Source organism: Anopheles maculipalpis, chromosome 3RL (assembly GCF_943734695.1).
Source record: "Anopheles maculipalpis chromosome 3RL, idAnoMacuDA_375_x, whole genome shotgun sequence".
Classification (NCBI taxonomy): Eukaryota; Metazoa; Arthropoda; class Insecta; order Diptera; family Culicidae; genus Anopheles; species Anopheles maculipalpis.
Window position 1 is genome coordinate 27,501,267 of NC_064872.1, and position 12,505 is coordinate 27,513,771.

Consider the following 12,505-nt stretch of genomic DNA (forward strand, 5'->3'; position numbering starts at 1 on the left):
TCTTTCGATAAGTTTATATATGTGTAGGAGAGTTTGTTGCTGGTTTTATCATCATCTTTCATTGCTCTCGAACTCTTTCTTATCATCTCATTCCAAGCCACGGAATTGAGCCGGTAAAAGCTCGCTTCCTTCTTCATTGTACATATCCCAATACATTCCATTTCTTTTTTTGTTTTGTTTTGTTTTGCTGTAGAGTTGCTTGTTATTACAATTGCACACCAAGCGCAATATATAATGTGTTGTTTCTTTCTCTTGTTTTTTTTTGTTCCTAGAGTGTTTTGTTTCCTCTTGAGTTTTTTTCCCTTTTTGTTTTGTGTTGTTTGCTTATTTTTTGTTTGTTTTGTTTTGTTTCCGTTTTCTCACAATCGTTACTAATTACTAAATATTCTTAAATGTCGTTACTGCTTCCCTCTGCTTTCATGTTGTGTATGTGTGTTTGTTTTTTTGCCACATTTTTTTACCATCCTTTTTCATACTATCCTATCTTTTCTTTTCTCTCCTCCTCTCTGTGGCCTTTTCCTTTCCTTCTTCCCATTCCTATATTACGGTACGGTAAACCACATTCATTCATCACGCGCATGCAGAAAACCCATCAAATTGCACATACACCCGTTCCCAATCGTTCCTGTGTGAGTGTTTTTTTTTTTGTATGCTGTTTTATGTGTTTCTGTGTTTATTTCCTTGTTTCTTACTTCTGTTTCCCATCCATCACAAACCCTTCTTACTTCTTTGTATTTCTTTTTCTCTCTCGGGCGCTTGTGTGGGGCTGCCTCTTTCCAGTTTTCCTTACTTAGTAACTTCACTTGCCATCTGCTTTAGCCCACTCACATATCTTCCATTTTTGTTTAAATCTACTCCATTTTCCTCTGTTTCTCGCACACGCACACACACACAAATAGCATATTTTTTTTTAAAGTTTTCTTTTATATTTCCCAGTTGGTCTACTTAAACTTAGCTTATCAAACGACGTCTGTATCTGTGTGTGTGTTGTTTTTTTTTAATTTGTTTAGGTTTTACTTAAACGCTTAGAGGTTCGTACTTCCTCCAGCAAAAACACAGTATTTAATTCTCTTCGTTGCATCATCATCATCATTATGCTTCTTTATGCTACCATAATACACATGTATAATGTATAAGTGTGTTTTTGTATGTGTATTTCGTAGTTGTAAATTGTGATCTTGCTGGTTCCGGATGTTTCGGGGGCGGGTGGCAAAACTGTAATCCGATACACCGAGTGGTTCTTTTCGTTAGTTAGTAGTAGTAGTAGTAGTAGTAGTAGTTGTTGTTGTTGTTGCTGTAGTATTAGATATTCAGTACTGTCCTAGATTAAACGCTAGAGCGGGGGATATTACGTTAGTTTAATTTCATTATCCTTTTTTGTTTTGTTATCAATGCTTTCTTTATACAGTGTTCATATTACACTACGGCTGGTGTGTGTATATAGTACTGTTTGCTTTACTTTAGTTTCCGGCATTCATTCAACTGGCTCGTACACATTAGATGAAGGAAAAAATGGAACCATTTTCTTTATCATAAACAGTGTTTCTTATCTTTTGTTTTTCCCAGTGAAGAACGTGAGCAAATTCCTTCTTTTTTCCTTTCCGCTTCTTCACAATTCTTATACTTTAATATTTTATTTTCGAGAAACAGAGAGAGAGAGAGAGAGGGAAAGGGGTTCGCGTTTGTTTAAGAGTTAGTCGATTTTTATTAGACGCACAGGCTGGAACCACTACTATTTACCTTTTATCCACTTATCACTTCTTTCGCGCATCATTGTATGTCCCTTTCTGTACTGCTAGTTCAAACTTTCCATTTCCTGCTGGCCATTTTCTTCATTCTCCACCATCTTCGCTAACCTAAACCTCTCTCCTCTCCCTCTTTCTTGTTTGTCATATATATATCATCAGTATAAACCTCGGCTGCTTCTACTGCTGCTTGGCGCGCAGGTAGGCAAAAGGTTGGCTTTCTAAATTCATTTAAACATTACTATTACCCCTTTGTTTAACGTTTATCTAAACTGTGTCGTCGTCATCTACACCATCCATCCGTCCTCCTTATAAATCTCCGATGCCGATAAAGCATTTTCGCACTCTTTTCCCGCCTCGTAAGCAACTTTTAAAAAGCGCTCTTTCAATAAGCCTGTTTCGCAACTAATTCCTGGTTTGTCCTGGGCCTCTACAAGACCTCGAGAGCCGAAATCAAAATAACGAAACACATCTGGCAGCAGCTTTACAATTTTTACGTCTGAGGTGTTGTGGCTTTTTTTCTCGTCTTTTTCACCGATTTTCTTCCTCTTTTAGCCACCATCACCACTATGTTCGAGCCTCGCAAGCAAGGTTCATTTCCAATTTTCTTCAGTAGTACTATTCTAAAAAAAAGGAATCAAAAACGCAGGTTTAGTAGCAAACATAATTCCTTTACATTACACGTTACATGATACATATATTTATATTTTTTTTACAGAATTGAGGCGCAAATTCGAACCAGTGAAAGCGAACACGAGGAAGTGCCCGCAGCCAGGATAAGGAAAATAGAATGTGAAAAGTATCTCTCCTTTTCTTGGTTGCTTTGCCAATTATTTCAAAAGTAGAAAACAAAAATACATAACAAAATGTAGTTGGGTATGATTTAAGGGTTTTTTTTCACAAATGATGCTTCTTACTGCAGTTTCTCTTCTGCAGTGCTGTAAGCACAGTATCTCCAACAGCATTTGGAGGGAACCTCTATACCACCCAAGCTTGTATCAGTCGACATGTGGCAACACAGTCACTTTGTCTACTAGAACCACCAATTCTTATAGCGTTTCTTCCTTTCATACACACACCCAGACACCACACACGCACAGAGACTTCTTCGGTACATCGTCCTACTTTCCCTGGGAAGCTCATTACATCATTTGTTGTCTCAAGTTGCCTTTTCTAACTGTTGTTGTGTCATGTGTGTATGTGTGTCTCGCTTCTTCTAAAGACAAAACAGAGCAGAAATGCTCTATCTGCTTCCGGTTTCCTTTTCGTACTTTCTTTTAATGCAAAAGAGGAGATATCGAATTTAGATAACTCTGATTCTGCATACGGTTCGATCATACTAAGAAGCAAGCACGGATTCTTAAAAAAAATAGACCATTAGATAGAATTCTTTGTGGTAGAGAATGAAGTTTTACCCATTACAGTGTTGTCGAGGATATAGTGAATAAGTTTGCAGAGATATTGATTTCTAGCATGTTGTCGTCGGATCATTCAGCAGAATTGTAGAATCACAACATTTTCTATCCTAGTATCCATAGCTCAAGCAACTGTTCAGGTCACCTATACATTTTACTTGTTCATGATATCTTCAAATATACTGTATCTCGGCGAACTTGTTCATTATATCCTCGATAACCATGTATTAGCATAAATAAACAGCTCTCTCCCTCTTTCTCTCAATCTTTCTATTTCGTTTTTGGGGTACAGAAAATTCAAAACATACTATAATATGTGTCCGCATCTAGAGAACCACCTTCCTCTACACTTCTACTAATGCGTTAACGAGATTTGGAAGTTAATGTTTTTTGTGTGTATCTGTGTGCTTGTGTGACTGGGTGTGAATATGAGTATGCTACCCCGCCAAAAAAAGACAGGAACACACACATACCCTCCACCCGCGGCAGAAGGAAGAAACGGTTTAAAGAAAAATTTAATATTATTCCGCATTTCTTGCATCCAAATTTTGCCCACGCAGACGAATCGACGAGCGGCGTTCGGGTGTTTCGTGCCGGGAGAAGGAAGCTGCCACTACGGCCGTTGTCGCATCGACCGGATCGTTTCCCCCGCCAACGACGCCACTGTTATTGTTGATGCTGTTACTGTGCGCCGACGGTTGTCCACTGCCCATCACCAGACCACCGGACTGTTGCTGTACACTTCCACCGGCAACACCACCACCGGGTGGCTGACCTTTCTGCAGCTCCGTCCGTATGAAATGTTGCAGCAGATGGCGCGTCTGGGGTGACATTTCCTTGCTTTTGTCTGCGGCAGCGGCAGCCGCAACGGCCACAGCCGTCGCCGCACTATTTCCGACCACACCGCCGGACGTTGGGTGGTTGCTTACGATAGCAGTACCACCGCCGACACTGCTACTGTTGTTGGCATTGTTGACATTACCGCCGGCTACTCCGACCACGCCACCGCTGGCACCTTTGGACGGTGTCGTTACTGAGGTGGTGTTGGTGATTTGTTTCTGCTGCTGTTGTTGCTGCTGCTGCTGTTGTTGTTGTTCATTCTGGGTGGCACTCGGTGTTCGGCTTTGGCCACGCTTCATGCTCGTATACGCGTTCACATTTGGCCGGCCAAACTTGAGCATATTCCAATCGAACACATAATCGTACACGAAACCCTGCCGGTGGAACAGCGTGCGGAACAGCTTGCGCAGATAGCAATAGTCGGGTCGCTGGATGAAATCCATATGGCGACAGTACGCCAGATACAGGCTAAACTCTCGCGGGAACCCTTTGCATAGCTCCTCGACCGGCGTCGACAGCTTCTTCTCCGAGATCCGCTCGTACTTCTGGCGCTTGTTGGCCGCCTTCAGCCCCTGCCACGGTAGCGTACCGAGATTGAAGTACATCAGTACGTACCCGAGCGATTCGAGATCGTCCCGACGCGACTGCTCAATCCCGAGATGGGTGTTGATCGAGGCGTACCGGGCGGTGCCGGTTAGATTTTTGTTCTCCCGGTACGGTATGTGGGACATGCTGCGCGAATCCTTGTACTTTTTCGCCAGCCCGAAATCGATAATGTACACCAGATTGCCCTTCTTTCCGAGACCCATCAGGAAGTTGTCCGGCTTTATGTCCCGATGGATGAAGCTGCGCGAGTGTATAAAATCGATGCGCGAAATCATCTGATCCGCAAGCAGCAGTACCGTTTTCAGTGTGAAACGGCGCGAACAAAAGTTAAACAAATCTTCCAACGATGGACCGAGCAGTTCCATTACCATCACGTTGTAATCACCTTCCGAGCCGCACCACTTGATCGTGGGTATGCCGACCGCACCCTGGAGCATTTTGTAGAACTTGCTTTCGATGTGCAGCTGCGGATGTTTGGTCTTGATGCATTCAAGCTTGATGGCGACCTCCTCACCGGTGGAAATATTCGTACCGAGATAGATGTCACCGAATGAGCCAGAACCGATTTTTCGGCCCAGCCGGTATTTGTTACCCACACGCAGTTCCATCGTTTCTTTGACACAATTTTGTTTGTAGTTGACTCCGCAGTATCTGTCGTGTACGTGTGCACGTGCCTTTTTTTACTTTAGCTATTGGACGCTCTCGATACCCAGTGGTGCTTTGTCCTCGCCGTCGTCGTTCTATTAGGGATTGCCAGCAGGAACTCCTGTCAGCCTTCTTTTTCCACGTGTGGTGGCTTTTCTGCGCTTTCTTCTTCTGCTTCTGTCCAGCCGTTCTGTCTCACAGACAACAAGATGGACGGTTCACGGCTGCCGTTCGTAGTTCGTAGTCATGCCAAAAGAGAAAGAGAAGACAAAGTTAGTTACAGATTGTCATAGGCTGCTAGGATGATGATAGAATTTCTTGAACTAAGTAAATTACTATTGATCGTCCAACATCGCATTGGGCTTTTTAATTGTTGTCACAGGAAAGTAGAAAATAAAACTACATATTTTCTATTTTCTGGTTATATTTGGTGACTGAAGCGAATTAAACTCTATTTTTTAACCATTAGTTGTGGGTACTCCTCAATTCATTTTTTTTTTCAATTTTTTTAACTTTTCCTTTTTTTTCAATAACGTTAATACCTGTAGCTGGATAGCCAGTTCTGCCAACGGGCAGTGTATGTGGACAAGATTCGATGCAATACTCAAACTAAAAATGTTCCAAAGTTGAAGACTACACTTGTTCGTGAAAGCAACTCAACACACAGCAAAGGCTCCTACAGATCTACGCTATATGTAAATAGTGTTCACTCCTCTTACTATCAGAAAGGTTCCAACGGTTACTTGTCTTTTACACTAAATGCATCGACCTGGTATCCCCTGCACACCAGCTTTGCGATGCCGGAACGGTTTTGCGTACGGTTTTTGAGAACTGCGAAGTACAAAATACCATTCAATACCATGTGTGCTATCCCCCCCCCCTCCCTCCCCCAAAGAACCTCCCCAGGTGATCATCATTTTTCGCGTTGTGCTGATGGTGGTCATGTACACACGCATACGATTTGCTACATGCATCGGCATTTTACATCGTCGACACGTGCAGAAATATCATCACATTTCAAGACTCCAGCATCGGTAGCTTATTTCGCCTAGAGGAGAAGCGGCGCAACATTTGCGACACGAGAATCAAATGATACACCCACCCTTTTAACTCCACCCCCCCTCCCCGGGTAGCTGAGACAACCCACCTAGGCCAGATCTTGGTTACTTTGTGCACCAAGATGTGTATCCACCCTCCGTCCCATCGTTCCTCTCTTCAACTCCCTGATTTGAGGCTATATCTCATCACCCCCGGTTGTTGGTGAGATTTCATTTGTCCTCCACTAGCGCGGCTTTGGCATGTGCTCTTTTTCTGCAGCATTAGTGCAAAAGAGTGTAAGGGTAACCTAGAGAGGTGAATAAAATCGTCTGCATTTTCTCGAGTAGCGTTTCCTCCCATACGACAAGGGGCTGCAGCTGCAGCACACACCGGAGACGAAACAATAACAACGCAGACAGGGTCAGCGTGTGTATCTCTCTCAAGGAAACGGTAAGATTTCACACACTGCTCTGCAATGGGGAGTTATGAGTCTTTATTTATGTGTGTGTGGGTTGTTGTTGTTCATATGGTGCAACAAATAATAAAGGAAATATGCAAAAGGTGCGTACGAACGCGGGTAGAGAATTACGGTGCGAACTGGACTGTTTCGTCGTCTCTGCCCCGACTGTTGATGATTCTGGTCTCTTCAGGACTATGTACTAAGATTTTTGTATGATTGATGTAAAAACAAACATAAAACAGGCTCTGTAGAGCAAAGTCATTGGTAATTTATCACTAAACAACATACTATATAGTACTGACTATTCTTCTTTGATTATTTCTACAATAAACAGTGGACCAATATCCTTCATTACTAGAAGAAAATATAAGCCATATGCAATCTTATATGAAGGAGAGAAATAACTGATTAAAATTGGAGTGGCTTGGATCCACGTTTAAACAATGTTTGCAAGGTGAGAGTGTCGCGCATATTGTCAAAATCGTTCGAATCTCAATAGACGACAATAGGACACCGGAATCATGTCTCACCAGGAGGATACTCATCAATAATCCGTTCGGCAAGTGGCGTAGAGAAGCACAGCGAGCTCGCTGACTGGATCAGGTGGAAACGATCGGATCGGATTTCTTGGAATATTAGGTCTATAATAATACACTATTTCCAAGATATTGTTCAACTGGTAATCTCTTCTCTATTTTTGGAAATCTGATCTCTTTTTTAGTAATAAAAACATATAAAACGAGTTATTCTGTAGTTGGTATCAATACTAACAGATTGTTGTAGCAATACATTTCTAGAGTTCATGTGTTCTGAGTCACGCACTAAACAAAACTAGCTAAAAATGATTTTTAAAAGTGGCCTCATCATACTGTCGTACTGTTCGCCATTAGACAGTGCCATACTGCAAGTGAAGTGAAGCAAAATAAATAAGGAATCATTCCTTTCCCGAACAAGATTAACCCTTGTCTCTCTGTTACTTATCACCCACTTCTGTCTCATTACTGACTATGATGAAATACGATGACACAGTATGTAATGACAGGAGGGGGGACATAATATCGCACAAAAAAAAGTGCGCTCACAGATTGCACGGGCCGCCAAGGTGCTCAGAATGACGACGAATCAATATGGAGATGGTGAGGCTTTCCGTTTTATTCCACGACAAACGGTTCGATCCCGAATAAATGAAGTGTAGAGAAGAGGAGTGTACACACAACTGGGTGGAGAGAAAATCTGGCCAACCACCTACCAGAGAACCATAGTGTGCGTTGTTATTGCTCTACGTTACGGTTCAGAGAAAGCAATTGATATGCCATATTTCTGCTTCACAGCACCTTTTTTCCCAAACCGGGGATGGCTTCTTCTTGGGCTGTCCCGCATACGGGTTGCATCTCACCGTCCAGCCAAACCGAAAAAAAAAAAAACAAGTAAACGATTCTCATCTTTTCTGGATAGCCGGCCCCCGGGGCACTTGTTTGTATTTTCCTCTGTCGGTGCCTTTTATAGCAACTTCGTGGAATCTTCGTGGTTTCCTTCCCTTGACAGGGGTGCGTGTGCCTTACCGTGTGGGTAAGGCCCCTATCCCCCAGCCATTTTCCTGCAGCTACTGGAGCAGATTTTTGCCGGAAACAAGAAAAAGGTTAGGCTTCCTTTTGTGTGTGTGTGGTGGAAAACTAAACACCACAGCAAAAATGCAAGAAAAAAAACGATTTCATTAAACAAAAGACTCAGTACAGTAGCAGTAGTACTCAACTACACCCAAAGAGTGGACAGGAGGTTGGGGTTAGATTTTAAAGCAAATGGTTTGCGTTTGCGACCCAATAGAACGAACTGTGTGTGGATGATGATGACGATGATGATGTCCAACAAGTGCAGAAAGGGCACGGCAGCAGCCAAACCAACATCTCCCCATTCCGAAGCACACCGTTGCTAAAGGGATTTCTTTGCGTGATTCATAGCCTGCTTCCTGGAAACGCAATTCGGGAGTTGCTCTTTTGGACATTTACATCGTCATTGCGAGGAACTTTTATCACGCTGTCCACCTATTCTTCACACACACACACAAACTGGATTGTAGATGAATTGCCTTCCGCAATGGCACGACGAATAACACAAATTTAAACCACATTTTTCACAAAATCAAGCACAAAGCGAAGGCGAGCGAATTGCACTTGTTCATACATGTTGTTTGGGTTGTCATTTTATGTGATTTTGTTTCTGTCATTCTGGGGTTCGCGTTGTTAACGGAACCACCATCATCCCACACACATTCACGCTTCTCCCCGTACTAATTCACCTTACACTGCGTTCTATTCTTCACCTTTAAGCAAACTGCCCCACACTCTCTCTCCCAATCGGTAACTTGAGGTGTTCCTTACCAACCCACACTGTCACCAGCAGCGGTCACAGTAGCTGTAGCAACCGTAGCAGCAGCAACAGCAGTTCCGACTCACAAGGTTGGCAGCGGCAACCACCATCTTTTCCTTTTTCACACAGTTGGAGCCACGCATAAGAAACACACACCAAGTGGCAAATAAAAGAGAACCCCCGAAAAAAAAATCCGGGACGAAAAAACGTGCGCCCGCGTGTTATGGCTGGCTGATGCGATGTGACTGGTGTTGTGTGTTGGGGTCAGTTCCGTCAGGCTACGATCGCCTACCTGGTGGTGCTGGTTCTTTTCGCTTCCCTCAGTACTTCTTCCACCGATACCGCTTTCACACATACACCCTCACAGCGTGCTCCCAGGGTTATGCGAAGTGTATTAATGTGTGTGTGCGTGCGTGCGTTTCTAAGCTCGTTCCTTTTTCCACGCACGCACAAAGCAGCTTGCTTCTCTTTTCACACACTCAGTTTTTGTTCCGTTCAATTTACACACACACTGTTATTTTACGACATTCGTTCGAATGACAGGTACTGATTCATGGCAAACTAACCTTGGCAACACTGCCACACCAGCTCGCAATATGTAACACCAATTGCAGGCAGCACTGCCAAATAGGTGTGCGCGCGTTCGCGTGTGTGCGCACACGAGTGTTGTGTATTGTAAAAACCTTCGTCCATCGTTTTCGACCTCGTGCACACGCACACCACTACCATCACGCTTGTTCTGATTGCTGATTGCGTGTATTTTACACTATATTATCGCTCGGAAAACACCAACACACACACAAACCCACGTCTCTTCGCTACGTAAATCGGGCTCCAGGCCAAACGCGAACTTCCTTTGTTGTGTGTCAAAAATCGGTCCTTTTAAGCACACTTTCTCATTTAAAGGACCAATCCCGTGTCCACACACACGGAAACGCGCCTTCAGTAACGCAAACTTTAAACACGATACGCACCATTAAATGAAAAATGACCCCCTCGCATTATACTGACCACCAAAAATTATTTCCATGATTATGATGATGATGATGATGGCGGACGGCGACGAGCGAACGTAATGTGCTCGTTTGTGTGTATGGGTGAGCTATTGGCTGTTTCGTCGAGACCAGAGCACTAACTAATGATGGCTGCTGCTGCTGCTACTTTTGCTGACTTTTCTCCGTCTCTCTGTGAAGGATTTTCCGTGGCGCCTCTCTTTCGCAGACACAAATCACCCAATTTGACGTCTTTATAATACAGGCACTCGAATATGTGGCGGAATTACGACATTCTTTTACACCATCTTTCATATTTGCCCGTTGTACCTACTCCACATCCAACCTCGGTTCAATATGTATAACCTCAACGCACGCACACACACCTTCGAACCCTTCTTCCCTCGTACGCAAACACACATTCCCGTACAGGACAGATACAACAGGGCTATTTTCAGAGGAACTTAAAACGAAGAAAAAAGGAATCATTTTAACTCACGTTAAACTACCGATTCGGGATGGTAGCATCGAGTTGGCCGACTCCGGGGTCCATGTAGGACACGATTTACGCGGTCCGGTGGCGGGGCGGCGACGCGCGCGCGTGCAACCCAGCAGTGGCAAAAAAACGTGGAAATGCACAAACTGTGGCACTCAGCAGTGACGACGACGGTGCGGATGACTGGCGCCCGGGGTCATCGATTCCGATTTGCTTGGTAGCGCCACCACCAGCACGCACCTTTTCTCACACCCGTCGTGGTACGGCGCGAGGTCGAGAGTAGGGAATCAAAAAACTAACTAAAGAAGCCTTTGAAAATGCGATTTTTGCAGAGACGAAACTACGAAACGAAACACGACCTACGCGCACAACACGGCTGGTGGATGTGTGTGCGTTTTTTTCTCGCTTTTCGCTGCCTTCCCTGCTGTTTGCTGCCCGTGCTTGTTTCGCTCTCTTCTCGTTGTGACTGGAAACGTCCCCACAGAAACGGCCGCAGCTACACGGGGAAACACGAGCTCGGGAAGCACACAGTTACGAATACAATCGAGCGCGCGCGTCTGGACACACATACGTGTAGCGACGTAGTGTTGAACGAATGTTTCCCATGCAACAAAAAATACCGATTTTAATCGTCAACTCTACAACCGTTTACTCCGGTTATGATTTTGATTTTCAACCTTCGGCAAATATGCAGATTAGACTTTTATGAAACTTATCTCGAATATTAAACTAAAAGTATACTTTTGGGATTCCTTTCTTCGAAAGAGGTATAATTGTTTTAGTTGTGAGATTTAGTGCATATTGATGAAACATGTTGAGCACAATATACCAAGAAAAAGGCTGATAAACGATAAAGGGAATTATAAAACGACTTAAGGCTGCGTGCCACGGGAGGTTTCAAAACGAGAATTTCAGGTTGTCACGAGCGATTGAGGAATTTTTGTCGCTCTGGGATCGCTTTTCGAGAACCTGGCGCATGGATAAGCTACCTACACAGGGTAATGGAGGAATAGCGTTTCCTATTACTGCAATTACTTATTTTTTTGAATTTTCAAAGAACCAGCATCAAAGTACTGACTGTAGTTGCATCGTATAAATATACACTAATGTTGACATGTGACGTTGCTGTCAAAACGCTTGACATTCATGACAGCATCATAAAAGGGGTGTTTAACAAAAAAAAAAAAAAAATTGCCGTATCAACAACTCAGCAGTAGACAAGAAAATACAACCCGAAAACTAATTCGCTAGGAATAATGGAAGCTCTGTACAGTTTACCATTCTTTCTGTTCGAAGTGCCGAACTTGAAACTAAAGCGGCCCTCCTGGTTCCAGCAACCCTCAGCAATGACGGTTTTCTCATTCGTACTGCTCTCTTACTTCCTGGTCACCGGAGGTTTGTATGTCGGGTCGTGTGTATTCTGCAGACTTGTGGGTTTTACTAAAATTAGTCCTTATTTACTTTTTTCGAAGGTATAATTTACGATGTGATCGTTGAGCCACCGAGCGTAGGATCGACCACAGACGAGCACGGCCATTCACGGCCTGTAGCGTTCATGCCGTACCGTGTGAACGGTCAGTACATTATGGAAGGACTGGCCAGCAGCTTCCTGTTCACGATCGGTGGCCTTGGATTTATCATTATGGATCAAACGCACACACCCGGCAAACCGAAGCTGAACAAAATTCTGCTGATCGCCATGGGCTTCATCTTTATCGTCGTGTCGTTCATTACGACGTGGATTTTCATGCGAATGAAGCTGCCGGGATACCTGCAGCCTTAGAGCCACGCTTCTACACCATTTTACGGCTTCGAGTAATAGGCGTTTAAGCGTACCTCTATTCAAAACGATACAAATACAATTTTATTATGAAATTGTGCGTTTACATATACTTAAATTA

The 12,505-nt window shown here is 43.7% G+C and overlaps 2 protein-coding genes across 2 annotated transcripts; one reads left to right on the forward strand and one right to left on the reverse strand.

The window, feature by feature from the left end:
* Window positions 1-3,656: 3,656 nt before the first annotated feature.
* LOC126565082 (casein kinase I) lies at window positions 3,657-5,226 on the reverse strand. Its single transcript, XM_050222220.1, has one exon. It carries the CDS (start codon window positions 5,212-5,214, stop codon window positions 3,682-3,684), a length of 1,533 nt encoding a protein of 510 aa, XP_050078177.1. The 5' UTR covers window positions 5,215-5,226; the 3' UTR covers window positions 3,657-3,681.
* A 6,607-nt stretch (window positions 5,227-11,833) lies between these two features.
* Window positions 11,834-12,505, forward strand: LOC126565564 (putative oligosaccharyltransferase complex subunit CG9662). The gene is made up of 2 exons (XM_050222755.1): window positions 11,834-11,999; window positions 12,077-12,505. Exons 1-2 carry the CDS (start codon window positions 11,861-11,863, stop codon window positions 12,385-12,387), a joined length of 450 nt encoding a protein of 149 aa, XP_050078712.1. The 5' UTR covers window positions 11,834-11,860; the 3' UTR covers window positions 12,388-12,505.

Bases quoted from the DNA above. Each gene is read 5' to 3' on its own strand.
- LOC126565082 (XM_050222220.1), bottom strand. From the start codon at position 5,214: ATGGAACTGCGTGTGGGTAACAAATACCGGCTGGGCCGAAAAATCGGT.
- LOC126565564 (XM_050222755.1), top strand. From the start codon at position 11,861: ATGGAAGCTCTGTACAGTTTACCATTCTTTCTGTTCGAAGTGCCGAAC. The intron at 12,000-12,076 runs GTTTGTATGTCG...CTTTTTTCGAAG, and splicing joins TTACTTCCTGGTCACCGGAG to GTATAATTTACGATGTGATC.